Raw genomic sequence first — 13,578 nt, forward strand, 5'->3', positions numbered from 1 at the left:
GCTTGCTGTGGTTTGATGTATGTGTGTAGCTGAAGAGACTTGTAATAAACACGAGTTAACACTTTTATTAACTTGAGAAAATTTATTTGCGCTTGGCAAAAGAGACGATAGGAAGGAATTCCAAAGTTGGGCAGTGTGAGGAAAGGAGCAAAACGAGTAGAGACGTTCTCTCTCTGTGTGCCGATGCGTGTTCTTTCTCTGTGTATCTTTGTGATATCTGTCTGCTTATATGTCTGTCTATAGTTTTCTGGTTAGATTTTTGTTGCTATTTCTTTTATACCTGATGATTGCTTGTGTTGCAATCGAAACGTCGTAGTATGCTATTATTTAATTTATTATTTTATCTTTATACGTGACTTTACCGAAAGAACCAAAGAGTAAAACGAGTAGTGTTTAGCTCTGCAGTGTGGTGCGTAAGTGAATGATTGAGTAGGTGAGTGGGTAAGTGTGTTCATGGGTGAGTGAGTGTTGTGGCCAGCAGTATGGTGGTTAAACACAGTATGGATGGGAAAAGACTTCTCAACAAGTTCACGGGAACAGTAACCGTCGTGGTAGTAGCGATAAAAGAGTGATAAGGAGGCGACTCACCACTGCTGACTGACTGCATTGAATCGGTAAGTGCTTGATCGTCAGTCGAGCTGAGTGCTTGTCGTTGAATTATATCAGGTGCAGTGAGGTTGGCACTGCCCTGACATGCGTGCCGGTCACATGCGTACAGTTGTGCCGCTGGTGCTGATTGTCTCGTCCACCCAGGAGCGAGTTTCGTGCCGACACGGCGAGCGGAAGGCGGCCCGGGAGCAGCGCCCGGCCTGGGACGCGCGGGGCCCCAGGGGGGCCTGCTACACGACCCCCCACCGGGATCCGCCCCATGGCTCGTCTCGGCACTGCGGTGCGTGCCACCCGACACCGACAGATAACGCGCACCAGCAAGACGATCACCCCACACACACCGCTGTGACACGCGACACACATACACACACCTGTAATGTCATCCACTCACCTGTGACACCACACACACACCTGTGACACTTCACATAGCTGCGATACCACACACACACAATTGTGATTCCACACACGTGACACCACGCGCACCTGTGACGCCACACACATCCCTGTGATACTACACACACACCTGTGACACCACACACTTGTGACACCACACACATTACCTATGACACCACACATGCACACACATCCCTGTGACACCACGCATACCAATGAAACCATACCATGTTATATACCACCAAAACACATGCTCATCATGCACCCATGCAGTGGGCTGCTGGTGCACTTGCCTGCTCACACAGTGCTGCTTCATGAGTAGGGCTGCCACTTGTCAGTCCGGAAATTGTCATCAGTGGCCTGTGTGGCAGGAAAGATTGATTTATACTGAGATCTGGTAGTTTTGTGTACATCTTTATTGCAATATATTACACAGTTTTTATAATAGACCTAGGCTGACTGAAGAATGCTGTACTGTATATAATGCTGTACTGCTATAGTACAGCCCACTGAGTCCGGTCAGACCGGCTGTGCCCTTCGCTGTGTTGGCAGATGCCGCCGGGAACAGCGGCGCGCCCAGGTACTCAAGCTCGTGGTGCTGGAGCCGGGCTTCTGGGAGCACAGATTCGCGTGGCAGACCGCCCTGTGACTCGTGAGGGCCTCAGCGGGATGAAAACAGCTTCCAAAGGTTGAAACGGGGAACCTGATTCTACCCTATAGTTTTACACGATTTATTGGTTACTTTGCATTAGGTTCGCAGTTAAAAATATTTGCAAAAGATTACTTACATTTTCAAAACCGTTCACGCTGTAAACCTCATTCCTCACACTTAGATTTTGAATCAGACAACAGCTTCTACATTATCACAGCCTGGCAGCGGGTGTTGCATTTTCCGCAGAGGTGCTAATTGTCGTGATGTTATTAGTGGTACCTATGACACCACACATGATGTGAGTTTAAAAAATGCAATTAAAACTGAGCTTTGTTTCCAGGACCACAGAGGCAAATTATGGACAAGTCTTACTTCCTTGGTCAATTAAGGTAAGACTATTGAATACTGTTTACAGCAGTGTTAGTCAACTCCAGTCCTTGTTAACCCTCTACAGTACGGCTCTTCGTTATTACCAACTATCAGGTGCGTCCAGTGTCAACAAGTCAAAGTGATTCTCCTGCTCAAATGAGCATTGAGGCATCGGTGCTAATCTCCAGTTTACAGCCCTGCAGAGCCAGTGGTTTAAATTCCATATTCCAATGGCGGTTGGGTGGGTGGGGTGGGTGGCTAGTCTATACATAGGACAACCACTGTTGACTTTCGCACAAAGTGGAACTCATTTTATTGGTCCCGAAGCAGGGATAATGTGCTGAGTCAATTCCCCCCAAACCAGGATTTGAACTTGCGACCTTGACTGTGCACTGGGCGCTCTACCGCTGAGACCACCTGGCCAGTTACTCACCTGCAGTGTACAGTGGTGTGCTGTGTATATGCATACAAGAGATTGGTAATCATAGGTTAATCATGGCTGTGAGCTCTGGAGTTCAGAAACCGATGTGGAGTTTTATAAAATAAATCTGGCAGTGACCTGTTGAAAAATGACATAATTGAACCGTTGATATGTTTATTGATGCACGCCTGTAATCTAGCACTGTGGGCAAGGGTTGGTGGATTGCACAAATGTTGCAAAACTCCCTTATCGTGGGCATCAATGTGTCATGCCCTGGCTTGTCGGGAAAAGGCAGAATAGCAAATATGTCAATGCCACCAAGTTAAGTCTCTATGGGTTACAGTTGTCCCCTCGCACACTTCGCCTTTCTCTACGTGCTCCGGATTACTCCCACATTTAAACATGAATTAATTGGCCAATAACATCTTCATATGTAGAGGACTGCAAGGCGGGCACTTTTTGGCACCCCCTTACCACCTGGCTGCCTTTCCCGCTTGTCTGTGGTTCTTCATTGTGCCTCTGAGTCGTTCTCTCTCTCTCAGAGTAAGTGAATACTTTGTGGCACATTACAAATTCCAATTATGATGATTATGTTTACTGCCTGTTACAGTGTTAATCCTGCTATTGCAACAGTTCAAGGGCCTTGAAAAAAAGGACCTCACAAACAATTGGGAGTTTGTTTTGCACGCAGTTTATACTTTCTGTGCAAGGAATTGGTAATGGAAATTCTGGTTGGAGAATCAATTGTATACATTTGCAGTAAATTATTAATCTTATTGTGGTGCAGACGTTTAGATGTGGGCACATTCCATAGTCGAATTCTTCACTGTTAATGCAAACTGATGTGATGCATGTGTGTGTGGTGCAGGAGCAAAATGAATGAGTTAATTGCTGAAAACAACAAGCTTCAAAAAGAAGTTGACAACTTTAACCAGGAGAATTCTACATACCTGGCCTATGAGAAGAGGTGAGCTCATAAACATGTTAAAGTGCCTCTGTGGTAACAGTGAGTTGTAAAATATGCTGGTAGTTCTCCCTAATGTATGTATACCCGTCATGGTATTGGCGTTATGTCACTAGATGAAGAATCCATACATTTCACAGAGCAGTGCGACAAACCACGTGTCAGAGAACGTTCCACAGAAGCGATTTTCCACAGCATCTTTGAAGGCCTTTCTGCATTACCCATTTCACAACAATAGTTATAATGTGTTTTTGTCCTGTGCGGTTATTGGTGACCGGGTATGAGACCATCGATTCCCCATACTGTACTAGACAACCCAGTTTTTAATCATGGGTAGTAGCTGCCCAGATTTGAACCTAAGAACCTGCAGTTCACTTACCCTCTTGAACCTCAAATTGTTACTGCATGTTTAACATTGTCAAGCACTATATGTATTTTTTCATGAATTAAATTTGTTCCTTTTCAATAGGGCGGAAGTTCTGGCATCGGAGATAAAGGAAAAACAGGGTGAACTGGCTGACTACAATATGGTGAGGTGGCATTTACAGAAGAAGAGTTGAAAATTCAGAGACTTGTAGCCCATTTACATTTGTGAAACGTTTATCATTTTTAATGTGAACATTCACAGCACACTGTAGTTTTATCATAATTAACGTGTGTCTAATATAGCTTTGCGGTGGTGGTGCATGCCTGTAATCCTGTACTGTGGAGTCGAGGGATTAGTGGATCGCACAAATGTTGCCAAACTCCCCGTGAGCGTCGAGGTGATGCCATTCCCTGGCTCACCAGGAAATGTGAACCCCACGTGTCCCTCGTCTGTATGGGATGGAGCTTTCCTCCCTCGAACGTGTGGGTTTTCTCTGGGTGCTTTGGATTTCTGACATGTAAACACTCATTAATTGTCCGATAATACCAACATATATATAGAGAACTGTAGAGCTTGGGAAATTGTTGGTAGTGCCGGCTCACCGCTTGGCTGCCTTCTCACTTGTAAGTGGTCCTCTTCGTGCTTCTTGAGTCATTCTCTCTCTTTGAAGGTGAATGAATACTGTCTGCGTGACAAGTTGAAATTATATAATATAAAAATAAAAGAAAGGAATGTACTGTATATGTATTATTTATTATATTTTCTTGTTTTCTCTTTAGAAACCTAAATACCAGTTAACACGCTTATAACAAATATTGTATTTATTTGATACTGACAATGCAAGGCAACAGTGATTCATTATCCCACGACTGCTACTTATTGCGGCCTCCCTCACTGCTCTCTTGCTAGGGAGTCTAGCGCCCCCTGCTGGCCCAGTCCATTTTGACAGCCTGGGTGAAGTTATGAGTGATTCGTTATGTATGTACTGAATATTAGTAAAATCACGTAGAAGGGAAATAATAAAATAATAAAAATAAAACAATCAAATTCTCTCGACGTTTCGATTTTATTGTTTTATTTTTATTATTTTATTATTTCCCTTCGTGACTTTACCGAAAGAACCACGAATATGAATCCCTGCAGTCATGAAAGCTTTAAATCGAAATTTATCTACTGTTTGTTGACCTTTTGCGCACCGTATGGAGCCAACCGTGTTAATCGGAGGTACTCCTCAGAGGTGTGATTAATCTTTGTTTACCCTTCTTCCCTGTACTAGTGACGTCTGTGTCACCCTCTTTACAGTGTCCCAGGAATTGAGTTGTTGCAAATAAGATGGCACAACGGGATTATTCGGTCCTTTCCAAACCTCTCGGATACAAATGATTGTAGAATGAGGTTAAAACATTCAATGGTACCACAATTTTTGTACCCAGTTTTGGAAAGCGCACACTTTTTTAGTTTCTAGGTGACTGGGAGAATTATACGTATAAGAAGTCAGAAAATTAAGTGACGTAAGTCGTTTTTTTAACAAATGGATGCAATTTGAGAGGATATGGCACGAAGAAAGAGAAGCATAGACTGGGCTGTACGAGTCAAATTTTAGCTTTCAAGCTCTTGTAGAACATTTGAATTTACGTGAGGCACTCACTCCTCCCAGTTGCTAGCGACTGCTTATGTACGTCATCATGTACGAGTAACTGGTTTTGGGTTTATCAACTCTCACACGCCGTAGACAAACACATTTCTTTGTTCACTATTGATGCAGGCTTTATATTTTCAGGTGTTTAGCATGAGGCTTAGAGGATTTAGGAAGTTGGACTGGTAATGTCCCATGAATAAAAGAAATCAGTTTAAATTTTGACTTAAAACTTTCGTGACTGCAGGAATTCATATTCTTTGGTTCTTTCGGTAAAGTCACATAGATAGAAAAAAGAATAATAAAAATAAAGTGACTAAAATATCACGACGTTTCGATCGCAACACAAGCGGTCGTCATCAGGAAAAGGGGTTAGCCTCTAAAGGCAAACTGTTTATAAAGGTTTGGAGATGGGCGTAGCCCAAGTGTATCAGCAGCACCAGCAGCATGAGTGGGGCAGCAATGCCAATGCAGCAGCAATGTCAATGCAGCAAAGGGCCGCCAGGAAATCACTACAAAACCTGATTCCCACCACCATCCATCCCAGGAGAATTCCCTCATCAAAACGCTACACCATAGAGCTCAATGTATCTCCGACCATGAACACCTAACCAGTGAACTCAAACACATGCACCAAGCTCTCAAGGCAAATGGATATTCTGACTACACAATTTGCAAAGCCATCAACCCAACCGTGAGGAAGGAGCCATCTGAGGATCCAATCAAAACCATCACCCTGCCATACATAGCAGGGGTAACCAAAAAGATTTCCAAAATCATGAACAAACACAAGATCCAGGTCCGATTTAACACTACGTAAAATTAGTGATCTGATCCCATCTGTGAAGGACAAGATCCCTGACATGCAATATCCTGGCATCTACAAACTAAGCTGTATCTCCACGTTTTTGGGTTTAGATCGCGTTTATTTATAAATGTGTCGTAACCCTCCACCACCCGACACGGCCAATCAGTAAAAATGTGTCACGTTGACAAAGACAAATAGTTCACTGCTTTAGCCCACCGGTGTGTTGAAGCCACAACATTTACAATTTGAGTACGACGTTTCGCTGGTAATTGCAACCAGCATCATCGGGCAATTCGCCAGAATGGTGAGGCTCTGCTGTCTCCCGTTCTTATATAGAGCAGCAGCAGGGTGACGTCATCATTAACTCATCAACTCATCAGGTGCAAAGATTCAAGGGGGGAGTGATTGTAATTATATACTAGATTAGTAATCAGGCTATTGTTACGATGCGAGTTGTAGATTAGTAATCATTTGGAATGTTTTTTTGTGATTATGCTACATTAGTAATCAGTTAGTGGTTGTTTCCCTTATAAGTAATTGTAATGTATCTTATTTAATAATACGCTTCCAGGCCGCACTAAGCCTGTAGCTGTCTGAGCGATTAAAGTTATTTCTGTTTCTCTCAATTTCAATCGATTCTCTAACTAGTCTTTGCCAGTAGTAACTAGTTTTACACAACACTTCCACGTTGTCAAAATCAATTGAGTGTCCCTGTTGGCATGCATGTTCTGCTACTGCCGACAGTTGTGTTTGTGATAGTTTAATATTTCTCTGGTGTTCTTTTAGTCTTACACTAACGTTACGCCCTGTCTGTCCAATATAGCATCTGCCACATACACAATTAATCCGATATACACCTTCTGTTGATAATTTAGGTAATTCGTCTTTAGTGCACGTTACTAGTTGTTGAATTTTGTGTACTGTACCAAATCTTACTGTAATGTTTTGCTTTTGCAAAACACGGGCTAATTTATCAGTTACTCCTGAGATAAATGGTATTTTTATTGTTTTAATAATCTGATCGCTTTCAGCAGTGTTGCTTTGCGATCGTGATTTGGCTTTTAGTGCTCTGTTAATTTGAGCATTATTGTAGCCATTCTGTCTTAGTGCTTCTTTAACATGTTTAATCTCTCTCACTAGACTTTCACCATCTGACACTGTTTTAGCCCGATGTATGAGCGTCTTGATAAGAGAGGATTTCTGAGCTGGGTGATGATGCGAATCTGCATTCAGATAGGCATCAGTGTGCGTTGGCTTTCTGTAAACGCTGTGTGTTATTTTACCGTTTGGGCCAAGCCCAAGTAAAATATCCAGGAACGGGAGTGTGTTATTCACCTCCATTTCCATGGTGAACTGAATGGCCGGGTTTTGTGCATTGAGATGATTTAGAAAATCGTTAAGTGTATCTTTATAATCACAAAAAAAACATTCCAAATGATTACTAATCTACAACTCGCATCGTAACAATAGCCTGATTACTAATCTAGTATATAATTACAATCACTCCCCCCTTGAATCTTTGCACCTGATGAGTTGATGAGTTAATGATGACGTCACCCTGCTGCTGCTCTATATAAGAACGGGAGACAGCAGAGCCTCACCATTCTGGCGAATTGCCCGATGATGCTGGTTGCAATTACCAGCGAAACGTCGTACTCAAATTGTAAATGTTGTGGCTTCAACACACCGGTGGGCTAAAGCAGTGAACTATTTGTCTTTGTCAACGTGACACATTTTTACTGATTGGCCGTGTCGGGTGGTGGAGGGTTACGACACATTTATAAATAAACGCGATCTAAACCCAAAAACGTTGATTATGAATAACATTGGTCGCGAAAGCCTACGTGTTAAACTAAGCTGTATCTGCGGCAGCAGTTACATTGGGGAAACTAAGCGACGTGTCTCGGACCGTGTTCGTGAGCATAAGGCAGATTTGAAACACGGTAGGACCAATGCTTCTGCCATGGCTGATCATTATATTAATGCGGCTGGCTCACACGAAATTGATTTATCTAAGACGATGGTACTTTGCAAGCCTACTGGCTATCAACAAAGATTCGTTTATTAAGCCATCCATATATACAGACACAGAAACAATTTCCACCAAGAGGAAGGTAATAGACTCGGCAATCATTGGAAAGATTTCATCAACCACTTTGAGTCATGACTTCACTTGTGTTTTCTTGTCAATCAACCTCCACCGTCAGCAGTGTGGTGTGTGGAGCGGGGTGTAGCGATTTCCTAGTGGCCCTTTGCTGCATTGGCATTGCTGCTGCATTGGAATATAGCAATCAATTTCTGGGCCATAAAATTTGGTGGCCAAATTTCTCCATGGTTTATTTACAAGCATAGATTTGGATGTGCCAAATGCCAGCTGTCTAGCCCTTCTAGAACAGCCAAGCTGTCTTTTCACTATTGTTTATATATGTTAGGTGTAAAAATTTTATTATGTCTCCTGAATACAGCATACCAGGTGCAGGTTTGTAAAGCGATACAAACTCAACTACTATATGAGCCAGATTTGTAGCACCTATGTTAAAAAAATACATTGTTGTGTTTTTCCCCAATTAGCTGGTTGACAAGCTGAACACCAACACGGATATAGAGGAGGTTCAGCAGGAATACAACATGGTGAGTGAGGATGGCAGCCAATCACCGTTTGCACAACACAGTCAAGCCCCTGAAACACAGGTGAAGCCCCTGGAATGCGAAGCGGTTCCCCAACCTTTCAGGACCCGCGCACCACTCGCTCTCAACCTGCCAACGCTTTTCTTGCGTGCAAAACTGTGCACCAGTAAACATTTAGGAAAATGAAAATTTCTCCAAACCAGTCAAGCAATCAACAGATTCAGTCAATAGCCAGCTGTTTTATTGATGAGTCATTCATACAACCTTAAATATTTGAGCTTTGGGAAATTCCGCAGACCACTTCCCATGGCCATGCAGACCAGGGTTCGGAACCTCTGCTCTAAAACATTGCTCGAGAGTCATGAACAAAACACAAATGAAAGTAATATTTGCATTCTGGTGGTGCTTTTGAGATATTTTTTTATAAAAATACCCTGTCCATATATTAACCGCCACATCCAATAATACAACAAATATGTGCCATTGTACTTTATGGTCTTGTCATGTAATTCCATAGAGTGAATACATCCAGGATTCACTATGATAGGGGAGTATAAAACTTTCCCTGTGTGTGTGGGACAGCTGAAGGTACAGAATGACCGTGAAGCCCAGGGAATGGACGCCATCTTCACTGAGAGGAGAGCGTGAGTATTTTCATCACAGTGAACAGCGCATACCATTGTTAGCATTGCTCGCAGGCCCTTTGTTAATGCACTGCTGGTGAATGACGGCCTCCGGATGCTGAGGGTCGTGAGGTTTATTTGACCCGTACTCACCATGCTGGTCTTATGGTTTGGCGAAGGCGGGGGAGCATAGATGTGAGAGCATATAAGTAAAGCACAACAAATATTTGTATTCTGTATTACCCTCTACTGGTCACCACGTAGCCCCACCAGTATACACTGCCTATTAAGCATGGCAGTGACCCATCCAAGCACTGTCAAAGCTCAAACCGTGCTTAGCTTCTGAGATCTGCCGAGCATAAGAGCATTGCGGGTGATTGGGCAAAGGCATGACATACACTATCTCCCATTAATCACTGTACGTTTAAATCACAATTTTAGCGTAAGCACTACAACAGAGGGTTTTCAATTTTACTTAGTTTGTTGTAATTGAGAAGCATTCTCAAGTGTGGTTCAGACACCGCAGCCTTGAACAAAAAATATAGAACAAAAACTCAAAATTAGCAAAGCAGTGTGGAGAAATACATGCTCGGAATTATATTGAGAAAGAGGTACACGTGGATTAAAGAACACACCCAGGTTCGTGACATCATCCAAACTGTTACGAAAAGTAAATGGGATTGTGCAGGATGTGTAAGCGCGAGAAGGGATGATGGACAAGAATAATAACAGAGTAGCAGCCAAGGAATGGAACACATCCGAGGGGACGTCCAAGCAGGGAGATGGAGTGATGAAAACAGTTTGTGTGCAGGTGCTTGATCGATTGTTGCATCGCGGGATCGTGAAAGGTGTCCACGGCTTGGGGAGGCCTTCATCGAGCAGTCGATTATTCATGGCCAACCGTGCTCATCGGAGGTGTGATGAGAGTGTGTGTGTGATTTCGATTTAAAGCTTCGGGGAGACAGCGTCATTCAGACGCTGTCTCCCCGACAGACCTGCTCTTCACCTGAGGACGGCTGCTTGCGTTGTGGCCGAAACGTCGTGAGAATTATTTTATTATGTCAAATTTGTATTATTTTATTATTTCCCTTCTACGTGACTTTACCGAAAGAACCAAAAAGATGTGTGTGCGATGTTTAGATCCAGACGTCCCACATTCAAGGTTTCTGATAAATAAAGTCTAGATCCGAAATTGTTTTGGTAAGAGTTCATCGGCTCGTTTCTGTTTTGCGGTACTGCTCGTCACCCTTCACATGCTCCCGTTGCGGTGACTGCACAGGAAGGAGTCTCAGATGAAGGCCGTGGAGCAAGAGATCGAGCGAGAGCGCCAGGCAGCTGACGTGATTGTGCAGAACATGGCTCCCGAGCAGCAGCGCAGCTACATGGAGATGAAGGAGGCCAACGAGCGGCTCCTGCAGGTCAGCTGCATTCTCGATCTACCCCGGCCCGCACAATCCATTTCACATGACGGCGGTGGCACCTGTAGCCCGTTAATTCAGCACTGTAGAGGCAGCGAGAGTTGGTGGATCATCGCACAAAAATGTCAAACACCCTTCCTGTGGGCGTCGAGGATGTGCCCATACCTTGGCTCGCCAGGAGAAGGCAGTACAGTAAAATGTCCATTGCACTTCTTCCATCTGTATGGAAAGTGTTGCCGCCTCGCACGCGTGAGTTTTCTCCTGGTTCTCCGGTTTCCTCCCACATGTAAACACTCATTATAGAGGACTGCTGAGCTTGGCCAATTATTGGTGCTGGCTGACCGCCTGGCTGCTGCCTTCCCACTTTTCTGTGGTTCTTCCTCACCCCTCTCAGTTATTCCCTTTGAGAGTGACCAATTACTGCGCTGCACATTCCAAGTGGAAATTATTATTATCTCATCCATAATTCGCACACGCAGGTGCAATCCACCTATTTCACTGGTGTGAAAATTAAAAGCAGCTCGCACTGTAACGGTGGCTATCACAGGCAAACGATGGAATTCCTCGTCCAATAATGCCGCGATCCTTCGCTCGTTCGTTGGCAGCGGACATTCACAACATCACCCCGGTAGCCCTCACTGGCCCATCAAGCATGACATTGATGTATCACGCTGTGGCTAATCAACCTGCCATACGCAAGGAGAGAAGTTGCGTAACCGAAATCCTTCGTGTAATACGTGGCCATTTAAATTCCCCCACAATCACAGTTTAAGCTATTTCTACTGCAACTTTACTTTGCACCACGAGGGGTATTCACTTGCACCCTCTTTCCCTGCATTCGATTCAAAACCTTCAGGGACCGGATTGAGGACTCTGGTGGGGTGTGGGCACAGTTTCACTCGGGGAGAGGAAGCTGTTTGCTTGTTGAATGGGAGAGAGGGCGCTGGCAAAGCTGTCACGGAGCGCATTGGGAAATGTGTTGACAACGCTTTGTAGGTGTTCGACATTTTACTAAATAATTTGGTTGTTTCCAAACGAAGAGCTGACGTTGCTTCGAGTGATGCGCACATCTAATCTTAAAAGAGGAAGGAAGCTTGAAGGTGGGGCTGAGTTTAGGCCTGGGACAGGAGCACAGCTATTGTTAACGAGCACTGCAGAGTTGCACTCGGCAGGAAGGATGTGATTGGCTACGCAAGGAAGCTGTTTGCAACAACAACTTTATCGAGCCACTGCAGCGCACCCGAAATGCCCTGCCGTGTTATCCTTCCAAACATTCCCAGCTCTCCTTAAAGGCTAAACAACTTCACTTACTGCTGCTTGTATTTTTTTTTTTATAACTGCTGTCGCCAAACACAAAACTTTGGCTACTGAAATGATTTTAAGAATAGAATTCTGTAACCATGTGATTAAAGCAAAACACACTTTTAAAGTATGGTTTGGCATAGTCGAACTGTGGAGGAAAACTTTTGCTTTCAATAATACTGTGTAGTGTTGACAGTTACCCTCTGTGATACACGGAAAAAGTATCAAATACAACACATATTGCGGGTATACTTTGTGATATTACCACTTTTTACTGACGGTGGTATGGATAGATCGAGATGTCATCACGGCTCAGGCTGTTGATGCCACTACACGGCATTGCCAACGCGTTCCACCCTCCGCGCAGATCCCTCAGCTACCGCACGGTCGACATCCAGCGATTTCCAACATTTACTCTGACAAGACAAGCCCTACCACCATCTGGTGGTGTCAGTTGTTCCCCTTGATCACTAGGCTTGTGGGAAACTGAAAACAAACCTGCGCAGTCAACATATGTCCACACGTTCTTTGTGATATGTTAGTCACAAGTATTCCTGTGTATTGTAAACAGAGTAGAAACGTGCATTTATAGTATTTGGCTGCTATATATTTCCATGTGATAAGCCACTTCATTGGGCTATCATTTGTGGCCAGGTCGATTCTGAAAAATAGGTATATAGCTCAGTGGGCCTTACCTGGTAAAATAAATAGTTTATAGTTTAGTTTTATAGCCTCGGGCTAGGAATTTTGAAAGAATGGGTTTGCCGTGGCGTGCAGACAGGCGGGTGAGTTGTACACGAACTCTGCTGCACCCACAGGGTGGGGCATGTTTCACCACCCATGCATCACTCCCGCTGATAAACTAGCAGGAAAATGAGATGTGCCAACGTGGCCTTGGCCTTTTCCTTTTATATATAATACAGTATTTGAACGGTGAGTGCTGGAATTACTAATTTCTTTGTTGGCGGTATACACCGCTGAGTGTAATAACGCTACAAGGGAAGTGCGTTTTTTTTGTTGCCTTTAACGCGGTGGGAGAAAGCTCTCCGTGAACAGAGTTGGGTGGCTGGGGTATGGGCTGTGAAGAAAGTTGTAGCTGAAAGGAAGGTGCAGACAATGCGGTGGAAGGAAGCACTGAATATCTCTGTCCGACAGTAGAGGAGGAAAGAGTTCATCTCAGCAAACACTGAGGGGAAACCTTGGGGACAAAATTCCACACGGGCCTGCAAATCCTGCCTCTCGGCACCTTCCTCTCTCTGCCTGACCCCTGGCGAGGGCCACTTCCTCCCTCCGCTGCCATTATTTCCTGATCCACAGCTCACCAAGGCAAACGAGGCACTTGCGCCTCACGTGTGACCCGTTAAGGCTGCCACGCATGTGAATTACGG

At 44.2% G+C, this 13,578-nt stretch overlaps 1 protein-coding gene across 2 annotated transcripts in view; it reads left to right on the plus strand.

The window, feature by feature from the left end:
- IFT74 (intraflagellar transport 74) overlaps nt 1-13,578 on the plus strand; it is a 54,311-nt gene that overhangs the window by 1,512 nt on the left and 39,221 nt on the right. The window contains exons 1-9 of one of the 2 annotated variants that reach the window (XM_061567431.1): nt 190-614; nt 754-889; nt 1,555-1,690; nt 1,995-2,043; nt 3,313-3,411; nt 3,878-3,938; nt 8,791-8,850; nt 9,430-9,491; nt 10,750-10,888. In XM_061567431.1, coding sequence (XP_061423415.1) covers nt 869-889; nt 1,555-1,690; nt 1,995-2,043; nt 3,313-3,411; nt 3,878-3,938; nt 8,791-8,850; nt 9,430-9,491; nt 10,750-10,888 — 627 coding nt within the window. In that variant the 5' untranslated portion in view covers nt 190-614; nt 754-868. Of the gene's footprint in view, nt 1-189; nt 615-753; nt 890-1,554; nt 1,691-1,994; nt 2,044-3,312; nt 3,412-3,877; nt 3,939-8,790; nt 8,851-9,429; nt 9,492-10,749; nt 10,889-13,578 lie in introns of those variants that run through there. The other variant, XM_061567430.1, reaches the window with a different exon arrangement.

The sequence above is a fragment of the Lethenteron reissneri genome, chromosome 39 (genome assembly GCF_015708825.2).
Source record: "Lethenteron reissneri isolate LAM-NWPU_2019-01 chromosome 39, ASM1570882v1, whole genome shotgun sequence".
Lineage (NCBI taxonomy): Eukaryota > Metazoa > Chordata > Hyperoartia > Petromyzontiformes > Petromyzontidae > Lethenteron > Lethenteron reissneri.